This window comes from Astatotilapia calliptera, chromosome 7 (assembly GCF_964374335.1).
Source record: "Astatotilapia calliptera chromosome 7, fAstCal68.1, whole genome shotgun sequence".
Taxonomy (NCBI): domain Eukaryota; kingdom Metazoa; phylum Chordata; class Actinopteri; order Cichliformes; family Cichlidae; genus Astatotilapia; species Astatotilapia calliptera.
This window is the reverse complement of record NC_137428.1, coordinates 7914449-7927814: the sequence shown is the minus strand read 5'-3', so window position 1 is coordinate 7927814 and position 13366 is coordinate 7914449. Positions and strand designations below refer to the sequence as shown.

General features: G+C 38.0%; 2 protein-coding genes across 3 annotated transcripts in view; one reads left to right on the top strand and one right to left on the bottom strand.

Moving 5' to 3' along the window:
- Positions 1–441: 441 nt before the first annotated feature.
- Positions 442–4200, top strand: minar2 (membrane integral NOTCH2 associated receptor 2). Its single transcript, XM_026177114.2, has 3 exons — positions 442–719; positions 1170–1415; positions 3865–4200. The coding sequence occupies exons 1-3, from the start codon at positions 573–575 to the stop codon at positions 4057–4059; spliced, it is 588 nt and encodes a 195-aa protein (XP_026032899.1). The 5' UTR covers positions 442–572; the 3' UTR covers positions 4060–4200.
- Positions 4201–8533: 4333 nt separating this feature from the next.
- The window catches only part of slc12a2 (solute carrier family 12 member 2), a 62164-nt gene continuing 57331 nt past the window's right edge, over positions 8534–13366 (bottom strand). For both annotated transcript variants that reach the window (XM_026172708.2, XM_026172709.2), the window contains 4 exons: positions 11161–11247; positions 10446–10581; positions 10096–10163; positions 8534–8980 (listed from right to left, as the gene is read on the bottom strand). In XM_026172708.2, coding sequence (XP_026028493.2) covers positions 8845–8980; positions 10096–10163; positions 10446–10581; positions 11161–11247 — 427 coding nt within the window. In that variant the 3' untranslated portion in view covers positions 8534–8844. The remainder of the gene's footprint in view (positions 8981–10095; positions 10164–10445; positions 10582–11160; positions 11248–13366) is intronic.

Sequence of the window (13366 nt, the reverse complement as noted above, 5' to 3'; positions counted from 1 at the left end):
ATCTCGTTCTTTCGGTCACTACCCACAGCTCGTGGCCATAGGTGAGGGTAGGGACGTAGATCGACCGGTAAATTGAGAGCTTCGCTTTTACACTCAGCTCCCTCTTCACCAATATTTTACAGATGAAAATTTCAAAATACCAACAATTTTCTCCACATTCTCACTTTTTATTCTACAAGCTCCCACATTTTACAGTACTATCACGTCTTTAAGATAAGATGGGGGCCTGATTATTGAAGACCTTACATGTGAGAAGTATTTCAAGTTATTAAATAAACTTAAACTTTCTAAACGAAATAAACACATACTTATTTACTTGCTTACTCAGATGACATTTTACACAGACACAGATACTAGGTCTCTCTCTCTCTCTCTCTCTCTCTCTCAAACCCACACCTTCACCCCACCCTTTGGCCAGGTTGGGTTACACACATTACACAAGTGATACAGCCTCAGATATCACACTCTTCATAAATTATTATTGCAGAGCCTGTGAGACGTAGGGAGTATGTGGAATTAGCCAGGTAGTTGGCAAGTGAAGTGCTCAGCGTGGATGGAGCAGCAGAATCAGGATGGATATTTCTGCTTTGCCCAACAATAACCACCCTGAGAAATTCCTCCAGCTAGACGTTGGGATGCTGCCAGCCACACACAGCATGTTCCAGGTTGGGGCAGTAATGTCCAGTCAGAAACAATGGCAGAACAGGATTTACTCTCAGGTATGATCTTTGTGACAGTAGTTTGAAATAGCAGAGCAGGAGAGCACAGCATTGTTGTGTCATACTTGGCTTACAAGACACCAAAAACATGAACAAACATTAAGTTATAACATTATAGTACAAATATCTTTTGTTTTTAGCTCTTTAAATTTGCAGTGGAGCTTTTGACAATAAAGCTGACTTTGACTTTGAATTCGAAAGACAACAAACAGCTCCATGTTGAGCATGCATGAGTTTTGGTGGTATGTTTAACACACCTGGGACTGCTTTTTTTTTTTTTTTTTTTAAATCTTGTTAATAATTTTACTTCCTCACTGTGGATGGCTCCTCTGAAAAAGAAAGCCTTTAATTACATGACTCCCTGGTTTAGGCTATCTAACCAGTGTAGCCTACAGCTCCATAGAAAATGTTAAAGCTGGATGGATTGAGAATTCTTCTCTGTCTCCACAGAGGGAGCCAAGGGTAACAACCAAAAGCAGTTCTGTGCCACACCCAGACTGGAGTCCTGTGGTGTTTGTGGACAGATACCTGGAGAAGCACATCACTCCATCCACTCTGAAGACCAACATCAGACAGAACCCTCTGTACATGGATGTAAAATCAGTGATTGAGCAGAATGAGACATCACACCCTTCCTGGACTGTCAAGGACTATGACACTCAAGCAAACCATAGCAATCTTGCAGAATATTTACAAGTAATTTGTGGAAAAGTAAAAAGGTTGTGGAAGATTAACAAGGTTAATGGTTTGGATACACAAAACAGTTGTTAGTGCAGTTGTTTGCTAGGAGGACATGCATATATGTAAACAAAGAACTGTGCATGTATATATATATATGCATATGCATATACAGCGGGTAAAATAAGTATTAAATATGTCACCAATTTTATAAGCAAATATATTTCTAAAAAGGATTTTGACATAAATTGTCATGGCAAGAACCCATCCAATCCAGAAATGCAAAGAAATTAAACAGTTGTCCATAAAGTTATGTGTAATAATGAGAAGTAACACAGGGAAAAAGCATCGAACAAGATACCTGAAATTAATTTAATACTTCGTGTAAGAGCCTCTTTTGGTGATGGCATCTTCAAGATGTTTTCTGTATGGAGAAACTAGTCTCATGCATTCTTCAGCAGTGGAGTCTTGCGTAGTGAGTGTGCATACAGGCCATGGCAGTTAAGTAAATTATTACTTATTGTTTTCTTTAAAACAATTGTACCTGCTGATTCCAGGTCTTTCTGTAGCTCTCCACCAGTGGGCGTTGGCTCTTGGACAACTCTTCTGTTAATTAGAGTCTGAGTTAAAATCTAATGAGAAGCGCTTGGTTGTTGGTTTATGTTGACATGATTCTGGATTATGGCCCCAGCAGTGCTCACTGGAACCTTCATTAGCTTAGAAATACTTCTCTAACTAATGCCATCAGTATGTTTTGCAACAGTAAGATTCCAGTGGTCGAAACAGGCTTGTTGGTTTTACCCATCATGAGATGTTTCTTGATGCTTCTCACTACTGGAGTGGCTGTAGCTCAGGAGGTAGAGCAGGTCATCTGCTAATTGGAAGGTTGGCGGTTTGATCCCTGGCTGCTTCAGTCTGCATAACAAATATTCTTGGGAAAGATGCTCTCTAATGCATCTATAGGATGTTAGATAGAAACAGAATTGCAAAAAAGTGCTTGGACGAATGGAGCAAGTTGTGTTAAGTGCTTTCATTACTATTCCACTTTATTTATGGAAATCTATGGTTTGATTTCTTTGCATGTGATTTCTTTGACATTTAGTGAGAATGTATTGTCAATAACACCTTTAGAAATATATTTACTTACAAAATTGGTGATATGTTCAATACTTATTTTATATATTGTATAGGCACACTAAAGAACCAAAAGAAATAAAGAAGATATGAGCAAGTGAATGCTTAGGGCTCAATTGCTGAGCAAAAATCACTGACTAAGGTCTTCTAATATGATGATTGCCATCTAAACAGTTTTATTCATTTTCCCACAAGTATGCATTTTTGCATATTTGCAGTTGTTGATTTCCAAAAACTCTCTTTGGATCTCATCAAAAAGTCCTTCATTCAATAAAATCCCCACGTTTTGGTGTAAATACCAGTTTTTATTTATACCATTTAACCCTTGGAGCTTCTTTCCAGATGATGTCTGTGATGGTTTAATACTTACACTTTTAGGTGGCTTTGATTATTTTTATATTGTAACAAAATGTGATATATTTCTCTTCACTAGTTTTTCTGACCACTGAAGGACTAAAAGTATTCCTGTCTTGCTAGCATTAGTGTGCCTTCACCCCTGAGTCAATATTTGCTAAGTCACTACTACAGTACTTGTGCCCCCAAAACTTATAGCTTACCAGCTGCACTTTAAATATTAAGGAAAATAAAAAAATGCCGTCATCAAGTGTTGATTTAAAACTTTTTTGTTTCAATTTCAGTAAATAAACATGTTTAGGGGAAGGAACGCTTCTGGGAGAACACTATGATTTGCAGTGGTCATGTATATTTCTGAACAAAATGTATCAGCACACTTTTAGTTGATGTGTAACCATCAAATTATGGCGTTCAACAACCACAAATCTTCAATTTAGGAGTCATTATTTAGCTTACTTTGATGCTGTTTGTGTTGTTGTGTGTAAAGATGCAACATAGAAATGATTTGCCTTTCTATTTCTGTAGTCCATGTTGCCAGAAATCCTAAGATTCAAAAGTGACCAGTGGTACGCTACTCTTGCGATTGTGGCAAATGTTAATGCAGGTTAATGCAACAGTCCCTCGGCCTGTGCAGCACGTTATGTGCCACTATTCTTTGACGGTGCAGCAGCCAGTCTTTTTGGGTGGTAAGCCTTAAACTTTAGAGGTCAGCCTCATTAGCCAGGCATTAGCATTTGCCTTTGTATGTACACAGGCTGCTTGAAAGAAAGCAACAAAAGAACGGGAATCTCATGTAGTCAATGGGCATCTGTTGGCAGAAAAGAATGGTGCATTTTTTTTTTTAATGCACAGGAAATGTTCTTCCTGAGTCTGCTAAAGGGAGCAGATATGTTACAAACACATATTTACTGTATGTCTAACAACAAGAATCTTGGTGCACTTTTTCATACACTGTTTCACATCTTTGTTTTCTTTGTAGGAAGAGGACAAGACTCCTAAAGATCTGGATTTCTGGCTCGAGGATCTCTACACACCGGGATTTGATTCTTTACTGAAGAGGAAAGAAGCAGAGCGCAGAAGAAGACTCTGTAAAATTATCTCTTCAATCATTGTGATTGTTTGTGTACTTCTTCTTTTTGTTGCAGTAGCTGTGGTTCTCCACAAAAACATCTGACTTTCACCCTAATGGCTTCATATCCATAATGGACATGTTTTGGCTACAATCTGTGGGGGTCGTGAATTCAAAGCACATTCTCTAATTAACTGTCAAGTATTTGCTGAAATATACTTTTTAAATTAGTTGAAATGCACTAAAACACACAGTTTTGTGAAGGTTTGCCTGGATCTGCTGGAGGTCTCTTCCTGTTTAAAGTGAGTTCCTCCTTCCCACAAATGCCGATTTCTAATACTGTAGGGTCCATTATCTTGCTATATAGTGATTACAAAAACATAAAATATTTTGGTAAGTACTAATCATGTTAATTTAGGGCAGCAGCAGGATTATATTTATACTGGCTGGTGATCTAATAAATGTGTTATTTAAAAACTGTGAAAGCCCAGGAAGAAAAGATATGATGTAGGAAAATAATTAATATTTGCCCTTGAAATTTAACACTTTGTCTTTATGTGGTGCGGTAGACTGATATAAATAAAGAGTGAGGGTGCACTTATAAAGATGCCCAGCCACAGATGTAACTGCGTACTTGTACATTTCAATCTATAAATGCTTTTCAACTCTTCATCTCAAAGTGTTATCTTTCTTTAAGGTGCAGAAGACAAACGTTTTGTATTTTTCTTCCGAAAGTGCAGGGAACAGATTTGTTTGGGTTAAACAGTTGGCTTTATGCCCTGTGTTGAAATGATAATTATCGAATCCTGACCAATAGGTGTTTGAGCTCTGTTGCCCCATCCATCTTATACCACAGAGCTTTTACGATAAATACAATAAGGATCTTAAAACTATTTTTTTAATTTATTGCTCTCTTCATGTTTTTGTATTTTCACTTTTAGTGTTATTATTTTATACATTAGATTTTTTATATTACATTATGCAAGTTACATGGACCAAAACACTGTAACTGAATAAAAATAGCGATAAGCGGGACAGTGTGCTGAGGGTTTATTATACATTTCTCTACCAAAAAAAACAAATACACTAGCTGTCATTGATTTAGTTGTGCAGAGTTTTTCCTATAATTTGTTGTCTGCTGTAACACAGTATTAGACCTCCATTAACCCCCAACAGCAAATAAACCTAAAATAGTCCCCCCCCCCCCCCCCACCCCACCCTAAGGAGATTTCTTCCTCAGATCAGATCGCTGATTCACTTTAACACTCTAGGAGCTTTATCCATTATGCAAAATTCAGTAAACAATACATAAAACTGAATTAAATAGAAGCCTTGCAAACCACAAATGCAGACTACAGATGTTAATGGTTTCATTTGGTTTATTTATTGCAATAAAGATGTACAAAGTACTGGTAATCATACATGTTAAAATGTTAGAAAAAGCATATCTGTGACTGTTAACAGTATCAAAACATTCCTGCTTCAACCAGCTGGGCCTTACACGTTTGAGTTAAAGCAGGAGAAAACTGGTTTGAGCCGCTTGTCATCATATCTTTTTCTTCATTGAAAGGCTACAGATACAGACTCAAGGAGAAAGACAATTTGCTAAAATCAAAAGGAAACAAACTGCAAAAGAAAAAAAACCATTGACATGCAAATCAAATTACAACCAAAACTCCAAATATTAAAAGACAAAAAAAAAAAAAAAAAGTCTGAACTAAAATAAATACCCTTCCAACATGTTCCATGTGTACATACTATTACGTTTATTTACATGTTAGTTTATACTTACTATAAACTTAGTGATGTCAACCACCAATAGATTTTAGGACCATTTTATCATTTTTGAAATATTAGAATCCACCCTCATGGAACAACATGCCTGCTTTAGGAGGAACAGGGAATATGGCAAAGAATACAAACAATGATTAGGAGAACTCAAATAATGCCTCGACTTACACGTACATATGATTCGATCTGTTGAGGACAATGCAGTAATTTTGTCAGACAGATGTTAGGCTCTATCGAGACAAATGAGGGAAACACCCAAACACCATTAGCTGGCTGGAAAACGTTGATAGGAGGTATTTTTGTTTCGTTTAATGTGACATGAAAAAGAACCCCTCTAATTGATACATGAGTGTTGTGTTTTTTTATATTATGTATGTATGTATATAACTGTGTGTGTATAATTACAGATAGATACAGATATAGATAGATAGATAAGCAAATATAATCTTTTTAAATATACAAATGGTTTAACCCGTGTTCTTGTTTGTAATAATGTTGTTCTGTACCAACAAGAGAACAAGAGTGAATGCCTCACAACACAACAACGAACAGAGATCTGAAAGATACACTCCTTTATTTTGTTATAGTACACAATAGTGCCCCCAAATCCCCATCTCAGCCCACATTGATAATCTCAGATTTATATTGCCCAAAATGCACAGCAAAAAACAAACAAAAAAAAGACCAAAACAAAACAAAAACTGCAGTTTGTTTCACTAATTGTATTGCTTAGCAGTTAGTCTTCAAGAAATTCATTTACATTTGCTCTAATACAGAAATATTCAGTCATACTTCATAATTTGAGTTAAGCATAACTTAGTTTCACTGTTTAAGTTACAGTGCACAGGGATGCACTCAGCTGCAGGAACACCAAATTTTAGATACATTTTGTCTTTTATTTTGAAAAGCAGTGTCAGCTGGATTAGAATGAACACCAGCTGTGGTGTGGACGAATTTTGGTATTTGAGGCTGTTACACAATGTAGGACTGCCTTCGAAATGATCTAACAGTGCTTTCCAAGCCCACACTTTCAACATAACTAAAACTTATTCCGGCTACATTTAGCACTCTGGTGAGTAAGAGTATAGATCTATATAATATGTTTGTACTGAATCCTATCAACAGTCCCTGCAAACATTACACACATGGATTATTAACGTAGTGATAATCCATGTGAACAACAGAGTGGTGGGCAATGGTGCTGCATGAACGCTAATAGCACAATGAAGCCGACAGACAGAACACTATTGTGCTAACTGCAGTATATGCAGGAAACATATGATACATATGACAATGGAAACCAAAAGGTACTACTAGTGTAGTGTACATTCAACTAACCTAAGCACTCTCACATTCTTCTTTGAAATTGCATATAGTAAAGTTTCATTTGCTTCATAGTAGTTTCTCACCCATAATCATAATGAGCCAAAGTCCATGCTGTTTAATTCAAAATAACGAGACCACCCACAATGACTTGTGCATCTCTGCTGTATTTAACAACACAATGCAGAGGCTTCAAAATATCATGACTAATTTTAGGGCAATGCACTTAAAATAATCATCTATGCTAGAACCACTCCAACCAACCCGTTTATGCTCAGCTGTTTTAATAACAACATTTGCAATCTTAACAAAAGCTAACGGGTTACTTTCACTTTACTGTCCATTTTCCCCACAAAACTCAAATGCAATGAGTTTTATGAATTGATTTTAGGCTCAGGGTTATTTTTCTCTGTGACGACACCTGTGACCACTCCCCAAAGTAACAGCTGTACTATTGCATACTGAAGCTAGTTAATCAATATTCTCTACAGTCACAGTAGAACAGGGGATACATGTGACCTCTACAGTACACTACAACTGGAAAATGTCTATGTATGGCTTTTTTTTTGTGATGCCACGTCACCCCTAAAATCAATAGTAATAATTAAGCTAAAAGACAGGGATGTGCCACAAGTGCACACTAAATGAAGTGAGGCTAAATGACTAATGCAGATTAAGATGCATATGCGCTGAGACTTAATAATGGATGAATATCTGCATTTACACACAAACCCTTCAGCCAACATGGCTTAAGAGGGAGCGAGAACTTATGACAATCGTGACAGTATAGTATAGTTCTAGCATTAAGGCAAGGTTTGGACTAGCATCTTGAAGGGTAGAAGAGTTTCTTTACAGCGAAACAACAATACATGTGGCCACAGAACCAAAGAAAGCTGGTAATCGGCAGCTACTAGGGAGAGATTTTATCCACCTGAAAAGGCTAAAGAAAAACCCAGCCTCACATTTTTTTCTGACAGAGACTTTAAGTCTATGCCCACATGCACCCCTCCCCTACAAACTGTGTCTAAAAGATCAAGGATCTTGTTGTGATGAGTATTCAGCAACTTATACGAAGGAAGACTAAAAAGTGAAAAATATAAAAATCAAAGCCCCAAATAAATATTGGTGATTAAGGTCAAAACTGTAAGAGTGTTCAAATTGACACCCTTTATAAAATTCTACTTTAAATCCACCTGCACAGCTAAGAAGGAAATTCTGTTAAAATTGTCAATCTGAATAGAGATTCTAATTCCGTTTCATCCGATTCGACTGGAAGGCACATCCATAAGGCTTTAGAAGGTGTTGCAAAGCATTTTCCCCAACTTGGAAAAAAAACATAACAGGGTGATTATTGCTGGAGCAAACAACATCTGGTCTGATAAACTTAAAATGTATGACATCAATATATTCCACATCATGAACACATCTATATTGTGCATGCCTGCTTTAGAGAGCCTGAGAGAAATCAACTTGAACAAAAATGACACTTTAATGAGGAAATCAGAAGGAACTAGAGCAACGAGAGAATAACCCAGACATCTTGGAATAAAAAGAAAGAAAGGAAAAAGAGTGGGCAACTTTACAACCAGCACCCACCCCAACATAAAATTCCTCCATCACAAAACACGTAGCACTTTTACACAAAAAAATAGCACTTTCATTGGATTCATATTACTCAGCACTGTTTCCATCACTGGCTTGTATTCTGCTATCTCAGGAGTGTATGTGGTGGACCTTTAGACTTTAGCTGTGACTTAAATCACCGGCTTTTCCCCTTTAAGAGTAGAAGGTGAGGACACTCTGGTGGTTGCCACGCACCAGAAGGATGGGAGGCAGATCCTTGGACAACGCCTCCAGCCAGGCCATGTAGAGAGCACTGGACACAGCACCCTTCCTGGCTAATGGGAGGCTTCTGCACAGAGAAAGGCAAAGAAAGAGAGACTGCAATGAAACTATAACCAAAAAGGAGCAATAAGAAAAGTTCTAAAAATCAGGTACTGTTATCTCTACACATAATGGTTTAAGAATTGGCAATTCAAATTAATGAAAGCTCATCACTTCACTGCACATTTAAGGATTAGGTAGAAGCATCACTTATTGAAGCCACTCGTCTTGTGTAGACTGTTTTAAAGTGTCTTTAAGTTAACAAAAGTTAACTTAAACTGAATGTGTATCAACTCTTCTTTATAAAAGTTACAAAACCCACAAAAGGCCTTTTCAGGAAAGAGTGACTAAAAGCCAAATTTATCTGTTATGATCATTATCACCGCCAGCCCAAAGCAAGCTTTCCACCTTCCTTTTCCAATGTGGTTCATCACAGTTTTGCCTGTTGACTTGGTCAAATGTTAATAGTCACTTTCAGCCCGCATTTTTTAGCACTAGTTATCTTGTCATCTGTTATTAGATGGGGTAAATTAATGAGCAAGTGAACAAAGTAGCAGGAAAGATTTGAGCGACCCAAAGATGAGGGTCAAAGCATCTCCACACCAGCAGCCCTTGTGGGATTTTCCCACCTCACTTCTGAAATTGCACAAATAAAACTCATATTAATGAAGATTAATTTATTTTAATTTGTTCAAATTAAATGCTCCATTTTCAAAAAAAGTGAATTTTCATGGTTCGGGCTTTAACAGTCAGTCGAGCTGCTGTTCTTGCTCCTGGTAGCTTCCGACAGCTGCCGTTTGGTGTGAAACTTTGAAGACGACGTAACATCGCTGGCCTCTGAGGCTTACTGAACAAACCGTTTAATAATATGAGAACGCAATCAAACTGTTTATCAGAGGGAAAGCGTGATTTCTAGGACATTTGCGCCCAACATTAGCTTGCATAATGTTAGCTTATAACCAGCTGGTGTTGCTATCAGTAGAAAGAGGTTTGTATGTCTAATCTGCTGACAACGAGTATTTTCATTCAAGTTTTTTCTTTTTTTCTTTTTTAAATTGTCATGTTTTTTTCTCCCCCACTTTGTATTATTGAAACTAAAACACATACGCACCCACCCCCCACACCCACCCAACCCAAGCTTACATAACAATGAGGTTGGCTGTGCTTGAGTGTTCCTTCAGCAGCTCGTTGAGTCTGATCTGCCGATGGGTCTAAAGAGAGACAACCACAGGATCAAGCAATCAGGTATCACGTAACAAGATCATTTTCGCAAGCCACTGCACCACAGACTTCGAGGCAGCAGTGTCGCTCACAGTATAAGCTACACTGAACTGCTTCCACTCCCCCTACAGAACAACTGAATGAGGCTGCAGAGGATCAAAGAATGAATCCCTCTGAACCCTGAAGTCATATGGAACTTTGACTGACTCAAGAATTTCATCTTATGAGATTAAAGACTCATGTAAATGGAATATGCGGGGAAATCTTGTGACCTTGGCACGATATAGCTCCAGCTCGTTGTCAGTGATCCTCCATGGTTCGCTGTTCTTCAGCCTCTCAGCTGCCTCCTGCTCCATATCATCTTCTTTCAGCCGATAAGGCTCAATCATCTCCTCGAAGGCTGCCATGCTGCGTCACAACAGCTTCATGGTTAATCCTCATGTAAAACAGGTAACTACACAAAGCTTTGAGGCAACTGTTGTGATAAGGCACTATATAAATAAAATTGAAATGAACTGAATTTTCAAAATCATCTCACCAAAGAAATGAACAAAAATGGATGTTTTGAATAAAAATGAAATTACTAATTACCAAGTCTCGAGACCCAGGCGGATGTCTGGATCTGGACTGTGATACTTTCTTGAAAAGTCTTCAGATTTATTAATGTTAAGAAAATGTTCCCTTGTTAAAAATCATCATTTGTTCAAACCAAATCAACATTGTCTCAAAGCCACACGTCTTTTCCCACACAGACCACACGAGGGCGCCAGTAATTTGCTTTTCAGCTCAGCTTACTGTCCTCAAACATGCTAAACATTGAATTTCAAATGCTGACATAATTAAAACGGTTAGTTTTCTTTTCTTTATACCGTGCCAAATAGAGCCAACAGTTTCCTCAAGGCACTTTAGATACTGAATGTGTGACATAATACACGTTAACAATTGTGGAGGATGTTCAAAGTGTGAAGCTTAACAAAGTGGACTTACTGCTCCTTCTTGGGCTTGGTGTTGATGTCTCCAAGGACAGTAATGTCCGAAAAGTCTATCCTGAACTTACTCAGCAGAGTAGCCATCCTGTAACAGGAATGTCAAAAACAGAGAGGTAGGATCAATACTATAAATAAGCTGTTAAACAAGACATGTGCAGTCCAAGAAGCTCTGGTTGGATACACGGGAAGCTGCTTTGAATAACTCTGAACACTAGCGGGTGGTACAGGGTTTATAATGTGGAATTCTATCTATGAGAATAATTTCCTTTAGCTTTAGTTTCAAACACTTGGTGCCGGAGAGCATCATCTGCTATCTATGTGTCGTGGGCTACAGGACTACGTGTTCAAGCTCGTTATTATTGTGTTGGCTACGTGACTGTCATGTTTCCAGTGTCAGTGCCAAGCATTTATTCATTTACTTTAACAAATTTGTTTTATTTTTGTCTCAAATCTTTAGTTCAGCTGCTTTCCAGCAGGAGGAGCAGGCAGGACTCCCAGCTTTGGAGGGGAAAAAAAAGTTATGCAGGTTTTACTTTCTGTCTGTTGGTAAGAGATGAAGTTAGACAGGAACATGTTGAAATGTCAGATGTCTGTTGAAACAAACTGTTGATAGTTTTGCAGTCACGCAAACATAAAAGCTTCTACACTCAGCTAATTTCATACGACAAAAGCAGGACAATGAGTGGCACATTCTCCGGCCAATAAAATCGTGTTGACTTCTTTGGCAGGAGGGATGGGGGTAAGGGATAGACTCACATCATCCCCAGAGAATAACTTTTGAGAATGAACTCAATCACATTTTCTTCACTGATTTGAAACTTTACTGGATTCAGACTGACTGTTCAGCGCCTACTAATCTGTCAGCTATGCCCTTTTTGTTCCTGTGTTTTCCCTACTGGCCAGCTCTCTGCCATCAGTTTCATTCAGCTGCTTCTCCAGTCTCTCATTCCACAACAGATGGACTAACTCTAGCACTGGTCTTGAGCTGGCATCGGTATACCTCGTTCTGCACTTGAGATCTGCTGCAACTGAAAATCCAACCACAACCTGTAGCAGTTGTAGAACTGCTTCATGTGTCGAGCGAATCTATTTTTTTTAAGAGGATAACAAAGACAAGTCAGAGGAGGTGGAGTCTGTCTGCAGGATGAGCAATTTTTGTAAGCACACATAATAAATAAGGTATATTTACTAAGATACATGTAATATTAGCACCTACAAAATTCAATCCATTTAAGAAAATGTGGGTATGGCTCCTTTCGAGCACCCACACACTTGCATGCATACACCCACACAGCAAGTACAAAGGCAAATTTATCATTTATATGTAGCAGGTCAGCTTCTTAGATGATTTTTATTAATTTTTATCACTACAAATAATATTTAATAGCTAATATGAGCTTTGTGTGATTGTTTCCCTATTTATGGTCAAAAACATGCAGTGTTGAATGCTGCAGTATACATTATGTGTACATTTTACGTTGTATGCGCTTACATTAACCTGGAGAGATGTCAGCCTTTACAGAAACAGTCAGGGTTAGAACTTTGTGCATATAAAATGCATTTTAAGACATCTCGTTTTTGGATACATCCTTATGTTATAAACAAATGTGTGAGAGTGGTGCTGAAAGGAAAGACATACCTACACTGTGTTTTCTGCTAACTGCACAGCATGTATGGTAAAGCACAGCTTCCTCGTGTCTGCAACAGTGTTAATTTCGTTGACCAATAATTGTTGTCGTAGTTTTTGTCAACGAAAATCTTCTTTTGACAATAACTATGACACTTGTATCAACAAATAAAAATACTGGTGGTGGCCAGTGGTCGCCCTCAGCCTCCTGATAAATGCGCCTATGGTGCAAATTTGTCCTTGTTCAAGTTGTCACGTTCGCTAAATTTTCAGAAAACCTCTGACCCCTGACCTTAAGGCCAAACTCATGAACTTATTATAAATCTATTTAAGATCCTAGGTGACCTCCTTCTCCAATTATGGCATTTACAAGGTTTTCAGAAAACTTGACCCTAAGGTCGAGGTCACTGAGATTCAAACTAGTCTGGATTTTCAGTAGATACACCTATGGTATCAACTTCAAACTCCTACATTGCTTCGTTCTCGAGTTACCACATTCAAAAGCTTGGGTGTCCACTAACCCTGACCCTGCCCGAAAGAAGAGATCCACGTAGAACTAATTAAATTGTATAGACAG